General features: G+C 33.2%; 1 protein-coding gene across 1 annotated transcript in view; it reads left to right on the forward strand.

The window, feature by feature from the left end:
• ATP6V1A (ATPase H+ transporting V1 subunit A) overlaps positions 1 to 17,301 on the forward strand; it is a 43,423-nt gene extending 26,122 nt beyond the window's left edge. Inside the window, exons 7-15 of the mRNA XM_074301219.1 lie at positions 1,836 to 1,998; positions 3,503 to 3,611; positions 7,007 to 7,129; positions 7,240 to 7,354; positions 8,493 to 8,556; positions 9,479 to 9,682; positions 10,508 to 10,602; positions 12,077 to 12,248; positions 14,678 to 17,301. Of these exons, the coding sequence (XP_074157320.1) occupies positions 1,836 to 1,998; positions 3,503 to 3,611; positions 7,007 to 7,129; positions 7,240 to 7,354; positions 8,493 to 8,556; positions 9,479 to 9,682; positions 10,508 to 10,602; positions 12,077 to 12,248; positions 14,678 to 14,770 (1,138 nt within the window). The 3' untranslated portion in view covers positions 14,771 to 17,301. The remainder of the gene's footprint in view (positions 1 to 1,835; positions 1,999 to 3,502; positions 3,612 to 7,006; positions 7,130 to 7,239; positions 7,355 to 8,492; positions 8,557 to 9,478; positions 9,683 to 10,507; positions 10,603 to 12,076; positions 12,249 to 14,677) is intronic.
• Positions 17,302 to 20,742: the final 3,441 nt, after the last annotated feature.

The following is a 20,742-nucleotide window of genomic DNA, read 5'->3' on the forward strand; positions in this document are numbered from 1 at the left end:
TTTACATATTTTCATACGATCTTCATATGTACTTAGGGAGATAGATGATGATGGGGCTACCCATTTTACAGATTAGGAAACGGAGACTAAGAAAGATAAAAACATTTAATTAATGTTTTGTCCTTGGTATTATAGCCAATAATTCCATTTGGAATTCCAAACCCAAGTCTCATATGCAAATGGTAGAACTTTTTCTTACCTGTAGAAAAGTTGGCATAGTCAAATACATTGTTTTTAAGATTAAAAGGAAGAGTATTTTGTAAAATTTCCAGGAAGAAAAAAGTTATTTATCTAAAAAGCATTGCAGTTCTCTTTTTAAAGTTCTTTCAAACTGTCTAGAACATGTAATTTATTTATTTAATATTTTTTGTTTTTCCACAGTTACATTAAAACATTTTTTCACGTTTTTTAAACTTTTGAGTTCTAAATTCTCTCCCTCTCCCAACCCCCATTAAGAAACCACATGTGAAGTTATATAAAATATTTCCATAGAAATCATTTTATAAAAGAAAACATAGATCCTGCCCCCTAAAATAAAAACCCTCAAGAAAAATGAAGTGAAAGAGAATGCTTCAATCTGTATTCAGAAACAATTGGTTCTTTCTCTGAATATGGATAGGATTTTTCATCATAATTCTTTTAGAGTTGTTGTGAATCATTGTATTGCTGAGAATAGCAAAGTCATTCACAGCTGATCATCCAGATCATTGCTGTTAATTTGTACACAGTACATTTCACTTTGTTTGAGTTCATGAAGCACTTTCCAGGTTTTTCTGAGAGCATTCTGCTCATTTTTTTTTTTTAATTTTTTTTTTTAATCTCACTTGGATTCATGCCTACTAGTGGTATTATAGGGCAAAGAATATGCAAGCATTTATAGGTCTTATCTTTTGGTTATTTATCAACTGGGTCATTGCTCTAATTTTTTTTATAAGTTGCCTTTTTTGTTTGAGAAACAAGACCTTATCAGAAAAATTTGCTTTAAAATTCCTTTTACAATTACTATTGCTAAGTATATTCTCCCCCCCAATTTATTCTGTTCTCTCTCTCCTTTCACTTATCCCTCCTCAAAAGTATTTTGCTACTGATCATTCCCTCCTTCACAATATGCCCTCTCTTTTATCACCCTTCCCCATTCCCCTTCTACTTTGCTTCAGGGTAAGATAGATTTCTATATCCATATTGAGTATGTATGTTATTTCCTCTTTGAGCCTGTTCTAATGAGAGTAAGATTGACTCACTTGCCCTCTTTTCCCCCTTTTCCACTATAAAACTTTTTCTTGCCTCAGTTTATGGCAGATAATTTATACCATTCCACTTCTTTTTTTTTTTTTTATTAATTTTATAATTATAACTTTTTTTTGACAGTACATATGCATAGGTAATTTTTTTTTTTTTTTACAACATTATCCCTTGTACTCCCTTCTGTTCTGAATTTTTCCCCTCCTTCCCTCCACTCCCTCCCCTAGATGGCAGGCATTCCCATACATATTAAATATGTTATAGTATATCCTAGGTACAATATATATGTGCAGAACCGAATCTTGTTGTTGCAAAGACTATTCCACTTCTTATTTTCCCTTTCTTCTAGTACATTCTTCTCTCCTCTTAATTTAAATTTTTTTTTTTTAGATAATATCCCTTCATATTCAATTCACACTTGTGCCCTCTGCCTATATATACTTCTTCAAAGTGCCATGATAATAAGTTACAAGTATCATCCACATAGGAAAATTTTATTAAATACCTTATAATAAAAAGTGATTTCTTTTATAAATATAGATTTTTAAAATCTTCATTATTTGGGTATTGTTTTGTTTTGGTTTTTTGTCCAGGTGTGTACAAGGAGGAACTACTGCTATCCCTGGGGCCTTTGGCTGTGGAAAAACTGTGATATCACAGTCTTTATCAAAGTATTCCAACAGTGATGTGATCATCTATGTGGGTTGTGGAGAAAGAGGAAATGAAATGTCTGAAGTCCTCAGAGACTTCCCAGAGGTTAGTATCTACCAGGCAGAGTATCACATAATGCTTGGGAGAAATCACACTGGTGCATGGTCATTGTGTGGCCATTAGGATCCCAAAGACTAGAAATAACCTCTTACTTTTCAGTGGAGTGAAGAATTTCCACTTAAGAAATAAGCTCAAATGAAAAATTATATATTTTTTCAAATCATTTATACAAAAACAAATAAACCCATTGGAATTTGTAATGGTTTTTAATTCTTAGGAAAAAAATAAAGGAAGTGAGCTGCAAATTTTTTACTTGTAATCTTGATGTTGAGTATTCTTTTAATATGTGACACTTAAATTTATTTTCAAGTAAATTGTTTTGTTTTGTTTTGTTTTGTTTTTTGAGGCTGGGGTTAAGTGATTTGCCCAGGGTCACACAGGTAGGAAGTATTGTGTGTCTGAGACCAGATTTGAACTCGGGCCCTCCTGAATTCAAGGCTGGTGCTCTATCCACTACACCACCTAGCTGCCCCAATAGTTCATTTTTAAAATTTAAAATTAAGTTACATTTTTTACAGCAGTAATGTCAAGAGGCTGTTAATATGACTGTACTGTGACTGGGTGGGTATAAGATGTTTTTAAGAGTGAATTTTATGGGTAATTGCCAATTCAATTCAGTAAACATTAAGTGCAGATTGTATGCCAGGCACTGTGCTAAGTGCTAGGGATAAAAATAAGAAAAAGAAGAATGGGAGAGGCAAAATAAAAAAAAGAAATTGAGAAGTAGGGATTTTCAGTAGAGTCAAGTAAAGCAGAGATACTAATGGAAAATAGTTAAGCAAATATTCATGTCATTAATAAGATGACATTGTCAGTGTCCCCTTTGTCAGACTAAGTTATAACAGAGGCTGTTTTGACTTCAGTTCTTCTAGCTTTCCAAGGACTTTAGTACTTTGTACCATATCCAAGGCCCTGTTAGGGCCTTATACCCAGCACTGTTCTTAACTCTCCAGGCTTATCCTACAAAGTAAATAAGTTACTGCTTGCTGTTATTGCTGGACAACTTGAAAAGTCCATTAGCTTCCTGCTGATATAGCTGGTAGTATGGCATGTACTAACTACTCCTGTATAGTATTTAATGGATGATACTTTGTTGTGAAAATCACAGGATCTAGTTTAGAGTAGGACTTCTAAGTCCTACTTTTATAGAAGAGGAAGTTGGAGCCTAGAAGAGAGACTTGCTTAACAATGTTCAAATGTGGGAGCAGATTGGAAAATTAAGATCCAGAGTTATAAAGGGATATAAGCATTAGTAATTTCAGTTTCTGGTCCATCCTTCTCATTTTACAGAGGGGGAAATTAGGACCCAAAAAGTTGCAAGTGACACTGCTCCATGTTTACCTAGGTTGGCAAGCTGGGATTGAAACCCAGGTCCTCAGAATAGTAAATTATTTTTATGTATGAAATGATATTATGTATGAATGTTTCAATGAGTGACTCAATCTGACTTAGAAATTAGGAGAATTCTAAACAGATTCTTTCTTTGTAGCTAACAATGGAAGTTGATGGGAAAGTAGAATCTATAATGAAAAGAACAGCTTTGGTGGCTAACACCTCCAACATGCCTGTGGCTGCTAGAGAAGCTTCTATTTATACTGGTGAGTCTAAAAATATTATCTGTTTTCAAAAGATTTTGTGCTAAGTTTTAACCTTACTTTTCTTTTTGATTTTTCTTTCATCGCTCTACATCTAAATTCTATTAAAATGGTTTATGTGTTTTTGTTTTTTTAGTTTTCCTTTTTTTTTTTTTTTAAATTAATTAATTACTTTATTTATTTACAAAGCATATGCATGGTAATTTTTCCAACATTGATCCTTGCAAAATATTTTGTTCCAAATTTTCTCCTCCTTCCCCCATCCCTCCCTCCCCTTGCTGGTAGTCCAATACACATGAACTGTGTTGAAATACATGTTAAATCCATTATATTTTTACATATTTATATAGTTATCTTGCTGCACAAGAAAAATCAAATCAAGAAAGAAGGAAAAGAAAAATTGAGAAAGAAAACAAAATGCAAGCAAACAACAATAGAGAGAGTGAGAAAGCTATATTGCGGTCCACATTCTGTTCCCACGGTTCTCTCTCTGGGTGTAGATGGCTCTTTTCATCATTGAACAAGTGGAAATGGTTTCAATCATCTCATTGTTGAAGAGAACCATGTCCATTAGAACTAATCATTGTATAGTCTTCTTGTTGCCATGTATAATGATCTTCTAGTTCTGCTCCTTTCACTTAGCATCAGTTCATGAAGATCTCTTCAAGCCTCCCTGAAATCATACTGCTGGTCATTTCTTACAGAACAATAGTATTCTACAACATTAATATACCATAATTTATTTTGCCATTCTCCCACTGATGGGGATGCACTATCCACTCAGTTTCCAGTTTCTAGCCATTACATAAAGTGCTGCCACAATTGTTTTTTAATTTGTAAAATTGAGCCTTTCACATTTTCCTCCTGTGTCTGATTTTACTTAATTACATTTTTGGCTTATGGGCATACACATAGCACACAAAGTTGGCGACATATCATCAAAAGCCATGTGTAAGAACTCTCAGCAAATTGATAATTACTTTGTGTGTGTGTGTGTGTGTGTTTCTAATCATTTAAAACAGGAGTTCTTAAATTAATTTACTTAAATTCAAGTTTTTTTGACAATATATTTGGTAGCCAAAAGATCTATTTGCTATTCTAAGAAGCTATCAAAAGTATCAAAAATAAATATTAATGGGGTGAAAATTTAAGTATACATACTGTTAGAGTGTTAGTGTATTTTAAATGTTTGTAGCTGAAATCCTTTTTGATACATGTTTGAATGGCTTTTTTGAAAATAGCAATATTGCCTTTTTTACTCTTATGTAATCATTTGGTATTCAACCACTGATTGCTTTCAGATTTTTCCAGACTAATGACTATAATTTAATATTTTTGGGGGAAATTGTATTAACACTTGTCAACTATGGTAGTTGTTTTCATTCCTGTCCAGTTTTAGCTATTGAAATAATTTCTAAAAAATAAGCAAATCACAACTTTATTGTGTGCCCTTCCTATTTAATTAATTCATTTGTTTATTTTTTTTATTTGTTTGCTAAGGAAATTGGGGTTAATTACTTGCCCAGGGGCACACAGCTAGGAAGTGTTAAGTGTCTGGTGCTAGATTTGAACTTGGGTCCTCCTGACTTCGGGACTGGTGCTTTATCCACTGTACCACCTAGCTGCCCCCCTTCCTATTTAATTTAGAAGTGAAACAAAAATAAAATTTCTTTGAGCTTTGGTTACCTTTTATTTAAAAAAATAAAATAAAATTAGGAATTTACCTTATGTTCAAAGATTTTTAGAAACTTAACTGCCTTATATACAAAAATTCTAAGAAATTAACTTTCTCAAAATTTTATATAGTGTTATTTTTTATTAAAACATGACCTACTGTTTAGTTTAATAGAAACTTTGATGCTTAGCACATAATGTTGAATATCTTGAGTAGTCTTCCTTAAATTCCTCTTTGGGCTGTTGTTATAACATGCTGCCAGGATGTAGTATTACCAAATTGTTTTCCAAAATATATTTTTCCTTGTTATTAGCTACCTGTATTTAACCATGTATGGTTTTGAAGTCAGCCATTTGAGAGCATGCAAAAAGGATGTGTTTAAGTTGAATTAGCTGTAGGGCATAATGGAGAAATTAGCTAAGTTTAAAGTCATCTAAGTTTGGTTTGATTTCTGACTCTAGTTTTGTGTCAGTTCGCTCAGTTTCCTCATCTGTAAAGTGGGAAAAATAATATTTAATTTTTGCAGGGTTTTTAGGAGAAAATCCCTTTACCAGCTCCAAAGCATGCTATAAATATGAGCTATTAATATTCTCTGAATTATACCTCAATTTCCTTCTTCTGTATCAGCATAGACATTCTTAAAGCCTTTCATTTTGTGTGTGTGTGTGTGTGTGTTTATAAGCAATTATAAAATGCAAGAATTAGTTAAATGCTTACTGAATAAATTTTCAGTTATTTTATAGTACAGCCTATATAAATACATGAATTAGAACCACTCATAATCGGGGTATTCAAAAATAGGGTTACCAAGTATACCCTCCCATACAATACAAAATATTAATATGTAAACTGATAAACTGAGACTTTCTCATGGAAAAGTAGTCTTTTAGATGGTCTCTGAAGGAATAGCAGATTTTTATCATACTGTTATTAGTTTCATTTCATATGAACTCATATAATTCTCCCAGAATGCTAGCAAAAAAGAAAGGATTTGTATACCATCAATTATGTGCCAGATGCTAAGTGTTCTACAAATATTATCTCATTTGTTACTCATAATAACCCTGAAAGATAGGTGCTATTATTATTCCCATTTTTACGGTTGAGGAAACTGAAATAGCCAAGTTAAGTGACATGCCCAAGATCACACAGCTAGTAAGTGTCTGAGGTTGTATTTGAACTTCAGTCTTTCTGACTCCAGACCCAGTCCTCTATCCATTGAACTACCTACCTGCCTCTGAAAGTATTACCTTTATCAGCATAATCATTTCGGTAATAGAAAAATCATGGTATTATTTTTCAAGTACCTGGCTCTGAAAATTACTAACTCTGTGACCTTGAGTGAGTCAGTTTAACTGGAAGGGTCTCACATATATGAAGTGTAGATCCTCTCTGCTTTGCTTAGAATCAAGATGATTCTGAAAGTCCTATGAGATAATATAATAATACTTCTTTCACAGGGTTGTTGTAATAATCAAATGAGATAGTATTTGTTAGCAGCAATAGTGCCTAACACACAGATTTTTAATAAATGCTTGTTTCCTTCATAAATAAAAATCATTTTAGATTCTCAATGAGTTTTATTGTAAAGAATATGGAAAAGTTTGCCCATGTTCTTAATCTGTATTTGTTGCTTTAAAATTTTTGTACTCTTCCAAATAAAAGGATTTTGGTTACATTTCATTAACCTTACAAATTTTTTCTCCTTTCTCCCCTAATCCAGGAATTACTCTGTCTGAATACTTCCGTGACATGGGCTATAATGTCAGTATGATGGCTGACTCTACCTCTAGATGGGCTGAAGCCCTTAGAGAAATCTCAGGTCGCTTAGCTGAAATGCCTGCTGGTAAGTTTTTAATATCACTTTTTAATCTAATTCAAGTACTTTGGTATGTGTTTCAGTTTTTTTTGTTTTTTTTTTTTTTTTTAACTGACTCTCTTTACTGATTTTTGCAGACAGTGGTTATCCTGCATATCTTGGTGCCCGTTTGGCCTCTTTTTATGAACGAGCTGGACGAGTAAAATGTCTTGGGAACCCAGAAAGGGAAGGAAGTGTCAGCATTGTAGGAGCGTAAGTGTACAAAATCTGTTTTTTCAATTGAAAAGGCTTTTTTTTTTTTTTTAAATAATCATTAACATTTAAACTCTTTGTTTTATTACTGCCTTATAACTTTTGGAACTTATACATATTTTGTGGGACTAATTGCTGACACAAAAATGTACTAAATTTTTCAGTTTTTGGTTTTGTTTAAAATACTCATTTTTAGAGGCAGCTAGTTGGTGCACTGAATAGAGCACTAACCCTAAAGTCAGGAGGACTTGAGTTCAAAGCCAACCTCAGACACTTAACACTTATTAGCTGTGTGCCCCTGAACAAGCCAATTGCCTCCCAAAAAAATAAAATAAAATAAAATACTCCATCTTAATCAGCTGGGTATACATATTGTCCCATTCAGTGTTTGTTTCATTCTGTTTTGACTTGTCTTTGTTAATACTCCAATACATACTTAAAACAAAGTAGGTGACCTGTAATGTTTTCCAGGATGCCCTTAAGGGAAAAATAATGAAATCTGAATATTGTTATCTTTTTGAATATTTTGGATTTTCTAACTTTTGTCCTATATCTTTGTCTTAGATAATTTTTCTGTCTTCAAAAAATACATGCATAAATATTTGTACATATATCTCAGTAAAAAATGTCAAATAAGGAATGCAATGATATGTAAAAACAATTTATCAGTTCCCAACGGGAAATAGACATTATTCATATGTATAGTTTTATCAGAATAATTACCACAAAATCTTAATTGTTTTATAAAATATCTTTTATCAGATTTTCTAGCCTTTGCTTTTATATAGTTTGTGTTGTTTTCTTTCTATTATTCAGCCTGCCTTTCTGTATATGCCTTCATTTTTGTCATTTTTATGATACAATAATATTCCCTTATATGCAGAATAATTTATCCATTCTCCAATCATTGAATATATAAACTATTTCTAGTTTTTCCAGAAAATAAAAATATTATTAATGTTTTGGAACCTACTTTTTTTCCTTTTAATAACATTCTTAAGATAGAATAAGAAGAATTCTTAAGAATAAGAAGTAGTCATTTCTAACAATATTTCCAGATTCTTTTTCTGAGTGTGTATGAATTCTTTATCATGGGTGTTTGTAATAACTAGTTTTTCTCTTTGGTTTTTCCCTTTAGTGTTTCTCCTCCTGGTGGTGATTTCTCCGATCCTGTCACATCTGCCACTCTTGGTATTGTTCAGGTACATTCATCTTTGGTAGAATCAACATTTGAACATGTTCTTTAAGCTATTAATTTTGAGTATTACTTAAATTCAGCTATAAAATATAAACATTAGTAAATAACCATATTCTAAATATGCTTACCTTGTATTGAACACTAATATCAGGATAAAGTGTGTGTTGAAAAAATTGTATCTGCTACCTTTAGGGCCTTTATTTTGTATTTTATGAATATATAAGTAAAATGTTTGCAGAGTCTTCCTCCATGTAATGTTAGCTAGTCAGTTAAATACAGTAGGAATAACAATAATTATTATTATGGATGTAAAGTATGCTCGTGTGTCTACATCTAAGTCAACAATAAACATATGGTGAGCTCATACAACAAAGCCTAGGAAGCTGATGAATATTATTGCTCACACTATTCCCATGTAGCCTGCATAGTAAGTGACGATGAGGGAGATAATTCTGAAGCCTGGTAGAATTAGAATGTAGAATTGACTGCTCTTATCACATATTGCCTAAATGTGATTAGACTGTGTAAAATGTTTTCAGATAGGCAACTAATAATCTTATACAAATGTGACCATACTATACAATTTATAATTCATGATGGAACTATTACTATAGGGTAGGATTCAATGTATATGAATATAAGCTGTTTTTGATATCGTTTTGCAGTACATGGCACCTACACAAAAACTAACCACATATTAGGGCATAAAAACCTCACAAATGCAAAAAGAAGAAGAAATATTAAATGCATGCCTTTCAGATCATGGTATAATAAAAATTATGTGTAATAAAGGGCCAAGGAAAATTAGACCAAAAATCAATTGGAGACTAATTATTCTAATCCTAAGGAATGGGTGGGTAAGACAAGTCATAGGGACATCTTTTTGAAAAATGGTTTAATTATGTATGGTTTGTTCTTTTGAACAGGTATTTTGGGGCTTAGATAAGAAACTAGCTCAGCGAAAGCACTTCCCTTCAGTAAATTGGCTGATCAGCTACAGCAAGTACATGCGTGCCCTGGATGAATACTATGACAAGCATTTTACAGAGTTTGTCCCTCTGAGGACCAAGGCCAAGGAGATCCTGCAGGAAGAAGAGGATTTGGCAGAGATTGTACAGCTCGTGGGGAAGGTATGTTATTGACACCTACATTTAGAAAGTGGGTGAGATTTTGATATTAGGATAAATGGGATTTAATATATGTGATCTCATTCATCATTTACCTGCTATAGATTTCCACCTTGCCAGTTTACTTATTAATTCAGCACATAATTATTGAATGCTTGCCACTCTTCAAGAGATGAAATCTATACTGATGTGAGAGTCATGCTTTTTTCTGCTTCAGAGAAAGGAAAAATGAAAGGGAAGAATATTAGCAATAGGATTGCCAAAAAGAAAACAAGATCATTGAATCCTATGAAAGGCAAGAAGGAACTCAAACAAAGCAAAGCAGTTTTGAAAATTGTGTGTCAATTCATCATATATTTGAAAGGAAAAGCCAGCTGTACATAATAGAAATTCAGAATTTCATATAGAATCTTCAGTTTTTTATATGGAAATGCTTATTTTATTTGGCTTTTGTTGAGCTCAGACTAAAAATCTAAAACTTTTCTTAGAAAATTAGGAACATGCTATATTAGTAAGTTTTTATTGAAAGAATAAGAACATGGTTAAAAGAAAAACTCAAATGGGTAGACTGTCATCACTATAATTTGGAACTTTAATTTGGGTACCTCTAAAATAGATAAATATTCCAGATTCAAAAAATGTTTACCTAATAAATATGCCAAAATACAGTGGTACTAAAGAGTTTTTTGACCTCAATGTCAAAGCATTTTTGAGTGCCTAATACCCATGTTGTTGTATTAATAGCTGTGACATTTCAGTTAAAATGATATCTTTATTTACAGTTATCTGTTCTATAATTTAAAATATTATGGGTCTTGTATTTTATAGGCTTCTTTAGCAGAAACAGATAAAATTACCCTGGAGGTAGCAAAACTTATCAAAGATGACTTCCTGCAGCAAAATGGATATACTCCTTATGACAGGTAAGCCACAGTAATTTCTATTCTTTTGTTATTATTTTAGAATAGTAAGATTAAGAGCCTTTCTGTTCATCAGTTAATGAGTAACCAATGGTAAAGTATGCTGTCACAGAAAGAGTAGAAAGAATATCTTCCTACTATTTAACTAGCATTTTTTAATTGCTCATTTGTCTAACCTCAAGGACCCTAGTTCTCAGGGAATACTCACTGAGGAGACATTTCACAGACTTAAAAGATAATTTTGAAATAATTTATTGTTACTTTCCCTTTCCCCTCTCCCCCAAAGACTTTTCCTCACCCTAAGCTAATTTACCTCTCTACCTCATTAATTTAAAGGTCTGTTTTTCACCTTCCTTAGTCATAACAATCTTTTTTTTTTTATTGTTCCTCCTCCTTTCCAAAAATCCTGTTACTCATTCTTCTTCTGTACCAAATACTCTTGTTGGGAGCTTCAAACATCTTATTCTCTGTATGCAAACATATAAACATATATATATATATATATATATATACACGAACACATGCACTCATGTGCGCGTACACACTGTTTTTTATCTGTCATTATCTCTGCTGCAGCTTTGGCTTACTGTAATCTTTTTTTTTTTTCTCTTTATTATAAGAGGTAAAGCCTTTAAAGCCTTAAATTTGCCTTCCCTAATTCCAACCAAGTATAAAACTAAAGAGGGTAGTTGGGCAAGGAAGTTGTTTTCAACAGCAAAAATAATAGAAAATTCAGCATATCATAGTGACCTTTGTGTGTAGTGTACATGAATATGTAACTCATAGATGTCAGAATGGGTTGATTATGTGAATATTTTGTGCCAATCAGTGTGTCATAGGCCCTCCATCCATATAGGTCACAGCCCATAGATGTGGTCTTATCTTGTGTATTTTTTATTAATATCATTTCACATTAATATCAGCCACAAAGTTATATCACATTTTACAATTTTTAAAGTTGCCCTTTTGAAACAACTAGCCCATAGGAGCTAGTTTTATTTTTTGAAAGCCTGAATTGCGTGTTTATTACTCATTAGGTCTTGTCCAGCTATCTCAAGGGAATCTTTAATACTTATTATCCTTGAATTGCTTCTTAAACATCAGAGTACCAGAACAAGACTCCAGAGAGTAATTAAATTTTACCACTAATATTCCATCTCTCTTTCTATTTGATTTCTAACTCTGAAAAATAAATCTCTTTAAATATGGTTCTACCATATTATATAGAAGACAAAGGAAAGTCATTTATTTGAGTTTTTTGCCATGAAAAGGCATTGGTCAAAATTCTCTCTCTCTTTTTTTTTTTCCCCTAATTTACCTCATCATTGAAAAGAATGTACCTGTACTATTTTATAGATTTAAATGATGAAACTATAACTTTCTGATATCTTTTGGATTAAGTTTCTTGCTGTACTAACTTTAAGCCCATCATCTTGGGATTTAACTTTTTTAAGTCATGTTATTCCATTTGCTCTAGGTTCTGCCCATTCTACAAGACTGTAGGCATGCTCTCCAATATGATCGCTTTTTATGATATGGCACGTAGAGCAATTGAGACGACTGCCCAGAGTGATAATAAAATCACATGGTCCATTATCCGAGAACACATGGGGGATGTTCTCTATAAACTTTCCTCCATGAAGTTCAAGGTATGTTATGTGGCATTCTTGAGAGTTTTCCCAGTATTCTTTACTAGGAAATTTCTTTTCTTTTTTTTTTTTTTTTTTGTCTTAAGTCCTAAATACTGTGAGATATACAAATTTTCCCATACTTTTATACCCAGGTTCTGAAAAACTAGTCCAGGCCTAAAAATTATGCAGCAATTGGCATTTCAATTATTAAATTTAAAATTCTATGTTTATACAAATTTAAGAATGTGCTTCCCATTTTGCCTTAGTGGAAAAAGTTGAAGATCTGGCTAAATACTTAGTATTTGGGTGACTATGGGTAGATTACTTATCTACTCTATGCCCCAAGCAACTCTTGTAAGGTGAAGTGAAACTAAATTACTAATCTATTTCTATAGAGAGAAATTCCATGCCCAGATCTCCTTGCACTGATAAAATCACATGTCCAAATTTTTTAAAAATAGAATTAACTTAAGTTTTATCAGAACTAACTTTAAGCCCAACATCTTGGAGGTTAAATTTATTATTCATGTTATTCCATTTGCTCTAGGTTCTGCCCAGTCTATAAAACTATAGTCATACTTTCCAATACTATATAGCCCTATTACATAGTCTCTACTTCATTTTATACAATTACAATTGTAAGATTAAGGGCATTCTCTCTGATTAGGTAAGATTCCTATAAATCTTGCATAAATAAATAAAATGCATGTAAATTACTAGTAGGATTTTATATATAAGTTCCTTTTTAAATTATTTGGTCATTTTGTCTTACATACTTCATCTCCATAATTATTTCTAGTGAGAATAACTCACATTTATATAGCACTTTAAAGTTTACCATGTGTAGCAACCTAATTTAAAGGATGGTTTCGAATGGAGAGACAGACACATAAGACATGGAAATCAGTAAGCTGATACAGTAATTTCAGTAAGGACCTCAATTTAGCTATACTTACTTATAAATGATAGACAAGAACTGAAATAAAAATTAATATGATCCTGGATTTTTTTGGGTCCAGGAAGGTGTTATGATCAGGCCTATACTTTAGGTCAGTCAGTTGCTAGCTATGTAGAGGAAAGTGAAGAGAGACATGGGTCAGGAAAACCAATTTGGAGACTTGGAGGTGACTTAAGGCCCTGGTTGAGGATGGTGATTGATACAAGAAATATTTTGGAGGTAGAGTCTACAGGATTTAGCAGGTACTTAGATGAATTCAGTAAAAAGTTGAAGATAACACAAAAATTGTGGATTTAGGTGATTTGGCACTCTTACTAGACATAGGAAAGTTTAGAAGAGGGTGAATTTTAGAGGGAAATTGTCATAAGGTATGTCGTTAAGATCCTTCCATATCTGTTCCTTCTGAGTAACTTGTTCAGTTCCACCCAAAACAAAAAAGAATGGAGGTTCCTTTCATCTTTAGGGGAATGGGGGGTGGACTGGGGTGAATTATAGGTATACTGAAAATAGAAGAATTTTTCCTACCTATTGGTACTGTGCCTTGATCATAGACTGTAGTTTCCCTGAGGACTGGAGCATAAGAGGTTGTGCTGGGCTGGGAGGTTATAAAACTATAGGAGGCCAGTAGATGAAGTAGATAGCATGTTGATATATTGAATAAAAATGGGTAAAAGAGATGAGACATTTTTTGGAGATGTTTCATTTAACATAGGGAAGCTTTAGATGTTTTATTCCACAAAAGGTAGAAAGAGGAGAAATTGATTAGTCATAGTAGTAATAGTGATACAAAAATAAAAGACCATCAGTGAAATATTTTTTAAAAACAAAGAGAAGGATAGACAAACAGGACAGTTTTGTTGTGTTAAATTGTGTGTGTATTTTAAAACATCTTAAGTCCACCATTACCTTTAAAATCTTTTTTTCTGTTCTTTGTTATTGAAATACTCAGGGATTTTCAAAGTTCATAATAAAATAATTATGGTTCATGATAAAAAGTAATCATAAAATATATAGTATATATAGAGAGAAAGAGAGTATATTAAGCATATAAATAAAATAATGGCATAATAGTTGATTAGCATCAACTAAGTGCCTCTTATGTACAGAATTTCTTTTAAACTCTGTATAGTTCTAGATTATAACCTTTGTTGAAGAATCTGTTTTACAATCCCATCTTTAAATTCATTACAGCTTTTTTGATAGACATTGACACCCAATGTTCCCTACCCTTGTAGTTAGCAATACTTTCCAGTAGTGTCAAGAATACAGCTTCATAATATATAGTTAGAAGCCAAGATCAAAATAAGGTGTTTTTCTTTCTCTTCAATTAAACACATTTCCTTTTATGTATCTTTTATGTATCAATGGCAGTCAGCCACTGCAGATGATAATTAGATGACTTTTGCTGACTTTATTCAAAGTTCTATGAAATACATGTAACTTAGCAAGAAAATACAATGTTGTTTAAATTTATATATCTTATTTTCAGGATCCAGTAAAAGATGGAGAAGCCAAGATCAAGGCTGACTATGCTCAACTTTTTGAAGATATGCAGAATGCATTCCGAAGCCTGGAAGACTAAAACTGTACTTCTCTCCTCCTCTCCCTCGACCAGCTCTTATATGTTCTTATCTCTTTAAATTCCACATCTCTTCCCCTTTGCTTCCTCATTGTGCATCATTGAGACCTGTGTGTGTGTGTGTGTGTGTGTGTGTGTGTGTGTGTGTGTGTGTGTGATCATTTGTTTTCCTGTTCATATTTGATAGGTCTTACATAAAACAAAACATTCCTTGGTTTCAGTGTTTGAATGGGCTTCCCTGATTCTTTGTCTGAAGTGTCAAATATAATGACTGGACTATCTCTGGTACAAAATGGGAATGACTACACGAAAATTAATTTGGATAGAGGATGATTTAATGACTTTTACCCTTTCTCCTAATTTTTCCTTTATCCCAAGTTCCAGACAGGAGTGATACAGGTTGGGGTTTTTTTTTGTTGTTTTTTTTTTTAAGCAAATGTTTTGGTATGAAAGGCCTTGCCCCTGTTACCTTTTGGCAAGGAGTCACTACATGGAATGACTCATTGTTCTCTGTGATGAAGGTGTTTGCAGCTTAGCTTTTTGCTAGGTGCCTTCTATGCAGAAAATTGTGGTTTCTGTTTTTTAGTAATGAGATTGATTAATGTATTGTTCCAATTATGGGTTGCTTCTACTAATAAATCAGGAATATTTGTAGAAAATTGTGGAGAATTACTGTTTCTCCAGTTGTGCCTGAAGCAGGGTGAATGCATTAAAAGGCAGTTGTGGGGCTCAGCAAAATATTTGAATCAGTACCAAAAAGGCGAGGGGAGCCAGGTTGCCAGCTTTACCTTAACATGTTTTGAAAGCATATTGTTTTTCTGTAGGTAAATATATCTTATCAAGAACTATTGTACTGTACTGGTGTTTTTTAAAAATGTGCTTCAAATAATCATCAGGGTCCTGCTCCCTTTCTTTCCTCAACAACCATTTTAGAGACCTAAGCTCTTTTGAGTTTTGTAGAGTACATATGAGTAGTAAGATTCAGGGAGAATGGTGGATCAGTGGCTAATTGGGACCATTAAGGAAAAATTTGACTGTAAAAATTCTACCCTGGCCCCAAGAATCACGTTTTCTTTGGAATGGATTACCTGTATACCACATTGTGTGCATGTGGTTTTTTGTTTTTTTTTTTGTTTGTTTTTTGTTTTTTTTAATGTATCAAATTTGCCAGTTGGGGGGTGGTATTTGAGAGCATTTTTCTTCTTGTGGCCAGTGACACTGGCTCTGGTTTTTCTCATTACTGGCACAAGAGATTCCCCAGTTGTCTGTTGGTAGCCATAGAGGCATGACTTTAAAGGCTCCCCTCTATTTTTGTAGGGCTGAGGGGAATAGTAGCTTCTTGTGTTTCTTACTAATCCCTAAAGGTGTTAGTGACAGTGGCCTTTACATTCCACTCTATAGAGAAACAAGTCATCTGAAAAAGAAGGTTGTTTCATCCTGTCTCATATTATACATTTTTAAATGTGCTTGTTGTGGGGTATATAAGGAAGGAAAACTGTAGAGCAACTCTTGAGAATAGCATTTTTCCATTAACTATTACTTGGCCAAAAGTCCTGGCATGAATGCTTCAGAATGAATAAATTTTAGGAGGAAAGGGGAGAGTTCTTTGAAGGGAGCACCTGTAGCTATCTCAAGTAGTTGTAAGAGCCCAGATAAAGTAATATTTATTTTATGCCACAATAGTTCATTTGATTTCAATGTCTTTTTGTTGGCCTATTAAGGGTAGGTGCAATCATTTGAAGTTATACTTGCAGTTTTGTTTATCTATTATAGATTGCATTTTTTTTTGTCATGGCCTGCTGCTCAAGAAGGGTGTTCTTTTCATAAAACTTATCTGAAACCTTTTCAGTGGACTGCCAGATAAAAGAAATTATGCATTGGATTGTTGTTGACCTGTCAACTTCATGGTGCTGCTTAATCAGTTTGCTTCCAATATGACCTCCTACCCACTGGCCCTAAGACCAACAGAAATTAAAAAAAAAAAAAAAAAAAAATTCCACCCAACAAAAATTCTTTCTTATTCTACCATAAACCAACAGGCAAACTGAAATTGTGCCAGTAATCAATGGTCTGATGAAGGAGAAGTGACCAAGATTGTACTGTTACTAAATTTCCAGTGTATGCATCTCCTTTTAAGAATGTTGATGTATGAGTATGAGAAGTTCTCATGGAAACCATTCTCCTTCATCTTTGGTGCCCCTTCACCACTATACCATGTCATAGAATTTCAGATTAGGGAACTGATCTTATTTCTTTAATAGGGTTGTGGTTAACTTAAAACAATCTTTTTTCAAAAAAGATGATGCAATTCTATATTTATTGTGCTGTATGTGGCCCAGATGGAGCCAGTTTAACCAGTTTAATTTGTATTTTTTCCAGTGTTAAATCGCACATTGTGCCCATTAAGAAATTATCTCCCCACCTCAGGAATGAGGCAATATTGCTCCTTTTCTCCTTGAGATTTCACTACTTTTATGTTGTAAGTTGTGTATAATTGTTCATCTATGAGAGAATAAAAAGTAGATTTAAAGTAATCTGGGTTTTCCTTTTTTTGTGATCAGATCTACTAAAGTTATACTATATATAATGTTTAAACTTATAGTCAATTTTTAATGATAATTTTTTAATACCTGTAAGAAAATGAGAATACAACTTGTTCCTTATGGCTAAGTATTAGAACAATGGGCTACCGAGTCCCAAAATAACTCCCCCCACCCCAGGAAAAAAAAAAAAAGTGTTCCTTTGGTTTTAAAAATAGTACCTAAATCTGCCCAAATCTTAGCATTTGCTGTTCTCAGTGTTGTGTCTTAATGGGAAAATTTAAACAGTCTCTAAAATTGTACTTATATTTCAGAAGAGGTCTATGAAACAAGTAAAAGGTAAAACCTTAATAAATTAGTTTACTTATAAATAATTTAGCTTCTAAGTAATAAGGAAGCATAGGAAATTACATGGATTTTTATTTAAATACTATTTTGTTAATATTCTTCCAATTACCAAACACTTCTTGGAAGAAAAATCTAAATTTTTCTGGAGAGTAAACATTAAATAAAAGTAACTCATGGGAAGGAACAGTAGTTCTTTATAAAAGACCCTTAACTTCATCTCTTAAGTCCTTTGAAAATACTTTGAGAACATTTAATATCATAGTATGAGAGTATCTTAGTCTAAACCTGCTAAAAGAAAGCATCCAAAATAAAGTAATGAAATAGGTTAGAGCAAGGCTTCTTAAAACTTTTTCTATTTGTCTTTTCACCTGAAATCTCAGGTATACAAATCAAACATTTACTGGTAATACATAATTTTGCAACACTCTATTCAGTTATGTAACCCACAGTTTAAGCAGCTTTGGATTAGAATATAAGGTGCTTCTGTGATTTAAAAACACAGAAAAATTAGTTTTTCAACAATTTTAAAATTCAAAGCAGGAGGTACAAAAGTCAGATGTGGCATTTACTTGTAAAGGAAGTGACACCTGTAGAATCAGGCACTTTTAGAACTAGGAGAGATTTTACAAATCATCTTGTCCAACATTTTGCAAACTACACACACACAGGCCCCAAAATGTTTAATAACTTATCCAAGATCTCAGAGTAGGAGAATAGAGGTCTGGACCTGGAGTCAAAATCAGTTCAACTATAGTCTCAGATACATTCTAACTTTGTAACCCTGGTAGTCACTTAACCTCTATCTGCCTCAGTTTCCTCTCTGTTAAATGAGAATAATAATAATAATAATATCACTCATCTTCCAGCATTATGAGGAGAAAATGAAATATTTAGAAATTTCTTTAGAGCCTTAGAGTTCTTTAATTATTTTAAACCTCTTAATTCCAAGTCCAGTAGTTCTATTCCTTTTTTTAGCTTTTTAAAATTAGAAACCAAGAAAACTCCTTGTCTGATAAATGAAGAAGATAAAGTAAAGAGGCAATTTCCAAAGAAAATCCACACTATGAACAGCTCTGTGGGGTAAAATAATGTTCCCAGGAGTCATTAAAGAAATGCAAATTCAAGCAATTCTAAGGTTCTACCTTACAGCTATCAGATTAAAAACAATGACCAAAAGAAAAGAAAATGACAGGTTTTGGAGAGGCTGTAAAAAAAAAAAAAAGTACATCATAAGGTTGGTGGAACTGTGAATTATTCCAGCAATTCTGGACGATTTGGAAATATGGGCAAAAACAATCATTAAATTGTGTGTGCTCTTTGACCCAAGAGTACCACTGCTAGACCTATGTCCACAGAGATATAAGAAAAAGGAAGAGATTCCATAAGTATACAATTTATAGCACCTCTTTTTGTAGTAACAACTAGAAGTTGAGGGAGAATGGACAGGAAGTGAGCCAAATTTATAAAAATATGAGGCATTCCCCAGTGATAAATGGGCAAAGGATATTGAACAGTCAGTTTTCAAAAGATATCAAAGCTATCATCACATGAAAAAAAAATCTCCAAATCATTTATTAGATAAATGCAGATTTAACTGAGGTATACTACCTCATCTAGAATCAGATTGGCTAATATGACAAAAGGAATATGATAAATTGAAGGGAATATGAAAAATTTGGGACACTAATATATCTTAAAGTCAATGAATCACAAAGTTTTACACAATGGAAAAATTGTGTTGGAGTCTGTACAGATGGCAAAATTGAAAGCTGGTGGCAATAAACATAGCATTTTTACTCACTGTATGATATATCAAGAAGCACTCATAGCCAAAAATAATAACACCAGAATTAGATGTGCTTAATGCTATCAAAATCATTGCTTTCATTAAAAGTTGTGTTCTTACAGTAGTTTGTTTTCAAACCTTTGAAAAGACATAGATTCTGATTACAAAATCTTACTACATGCACAGTCAAGATGGCTCTCAAGAGGATGAAATTTAAACAGATTACTAGAACTGAAAGATGTAGTTGTATTTTTAATTGAGCAGAAATCCAATTTTATTAATTTTTTTATAATGACATGGCTTTCAAACTTATTTGTCAGATATTTGTGAAAAACAATCCTTTAAACATGTTGCTTCAAGGACAAACTTGTAATATGTTTATATTACAAGATAAAATTGAAAGTTTTATGTTAAAAGTTAACATATGGAAGAATAAGATGGAAAATAGTTCTTTAGAAATGTTTGCAGCTACAGAAAATTTTATAATTGAAATAACTTTCCCAAAACTTTAATTGTAAAAGTTATAATTGATCATCTGAAGTGCTCAGAGACAAAGTTTTGAAAATATTTCCCTTCAAATTTTGATTTTAAAAAACCAAATTGGTTTACATAAACCAAAGTCTATTGAAATAAAAAACATCAGTTATCTGCCATTAAAAGTTCAAAAATTTGACTTCCGGCCAACATGGCGGCGTGGAGGCAGACAGCTGCTTGAGCTCTGTGTTTTCTCTCAGGACTTACTTCATGACAAGCCTCGGAATTAATGCTTGACCAGAAAAGAAACCCACTAATAATCACCAACAGACGACATCCTTGAAATTCGCCAGAGAAGATCTGTGTTTGCTTGGGGGAGGGGAAGAACAGACTGGGTGCAGGCTGAGGGCAGGCAGTAAGAGTGAGACAGGCAGCTCACACACCTCAGACCAGAGGGGGGCTGGGTGCGATCTCTGCCGTTTCTTCCAAAAGGCTTTTACCCCAGTGTGGATATTCCATCTTGGCAGCAAGCCAGGAGCAGCAGAGAAGATATAAACACCAGAAGTAAAGAATAAAACCCCAGGAAAGCTAGCATCTCTCGGGGATCCGGCCACCCCCACCCCCACCTGGAGTGACTCAGCGCATTCTCAGAGCACAGACGCAGCACAGCCATCACTGTCCTGTTAGTACCTCGCTGCTGTCTCCCATAGTCTGTAGAGGAAGCCCATTAACACCATCCAGCCCCATCCTCCCCCAGAAACAGACCAATTGGTTCTCTTGTCAATTTCTTTTCTTCCATTCCCGCTCTGACAAAATGAACAAAAAAT

Source organism: Sminthopsis crassicaudata, chromosome 3, assembly GCF_048593235.1.
Source record: "Sminthopsis crassicaudata isolate SCR6 chromosome 3, ASM4859323v1, whole genome shotgun sequence".
NCBI classification, from domain to species: Eukaryota; Metazoa; Chordata; class Mammalia; order Dasyuromorphia; family Dasyuridae; genus Sminthopsis; species Sminthopsis crassicaudata.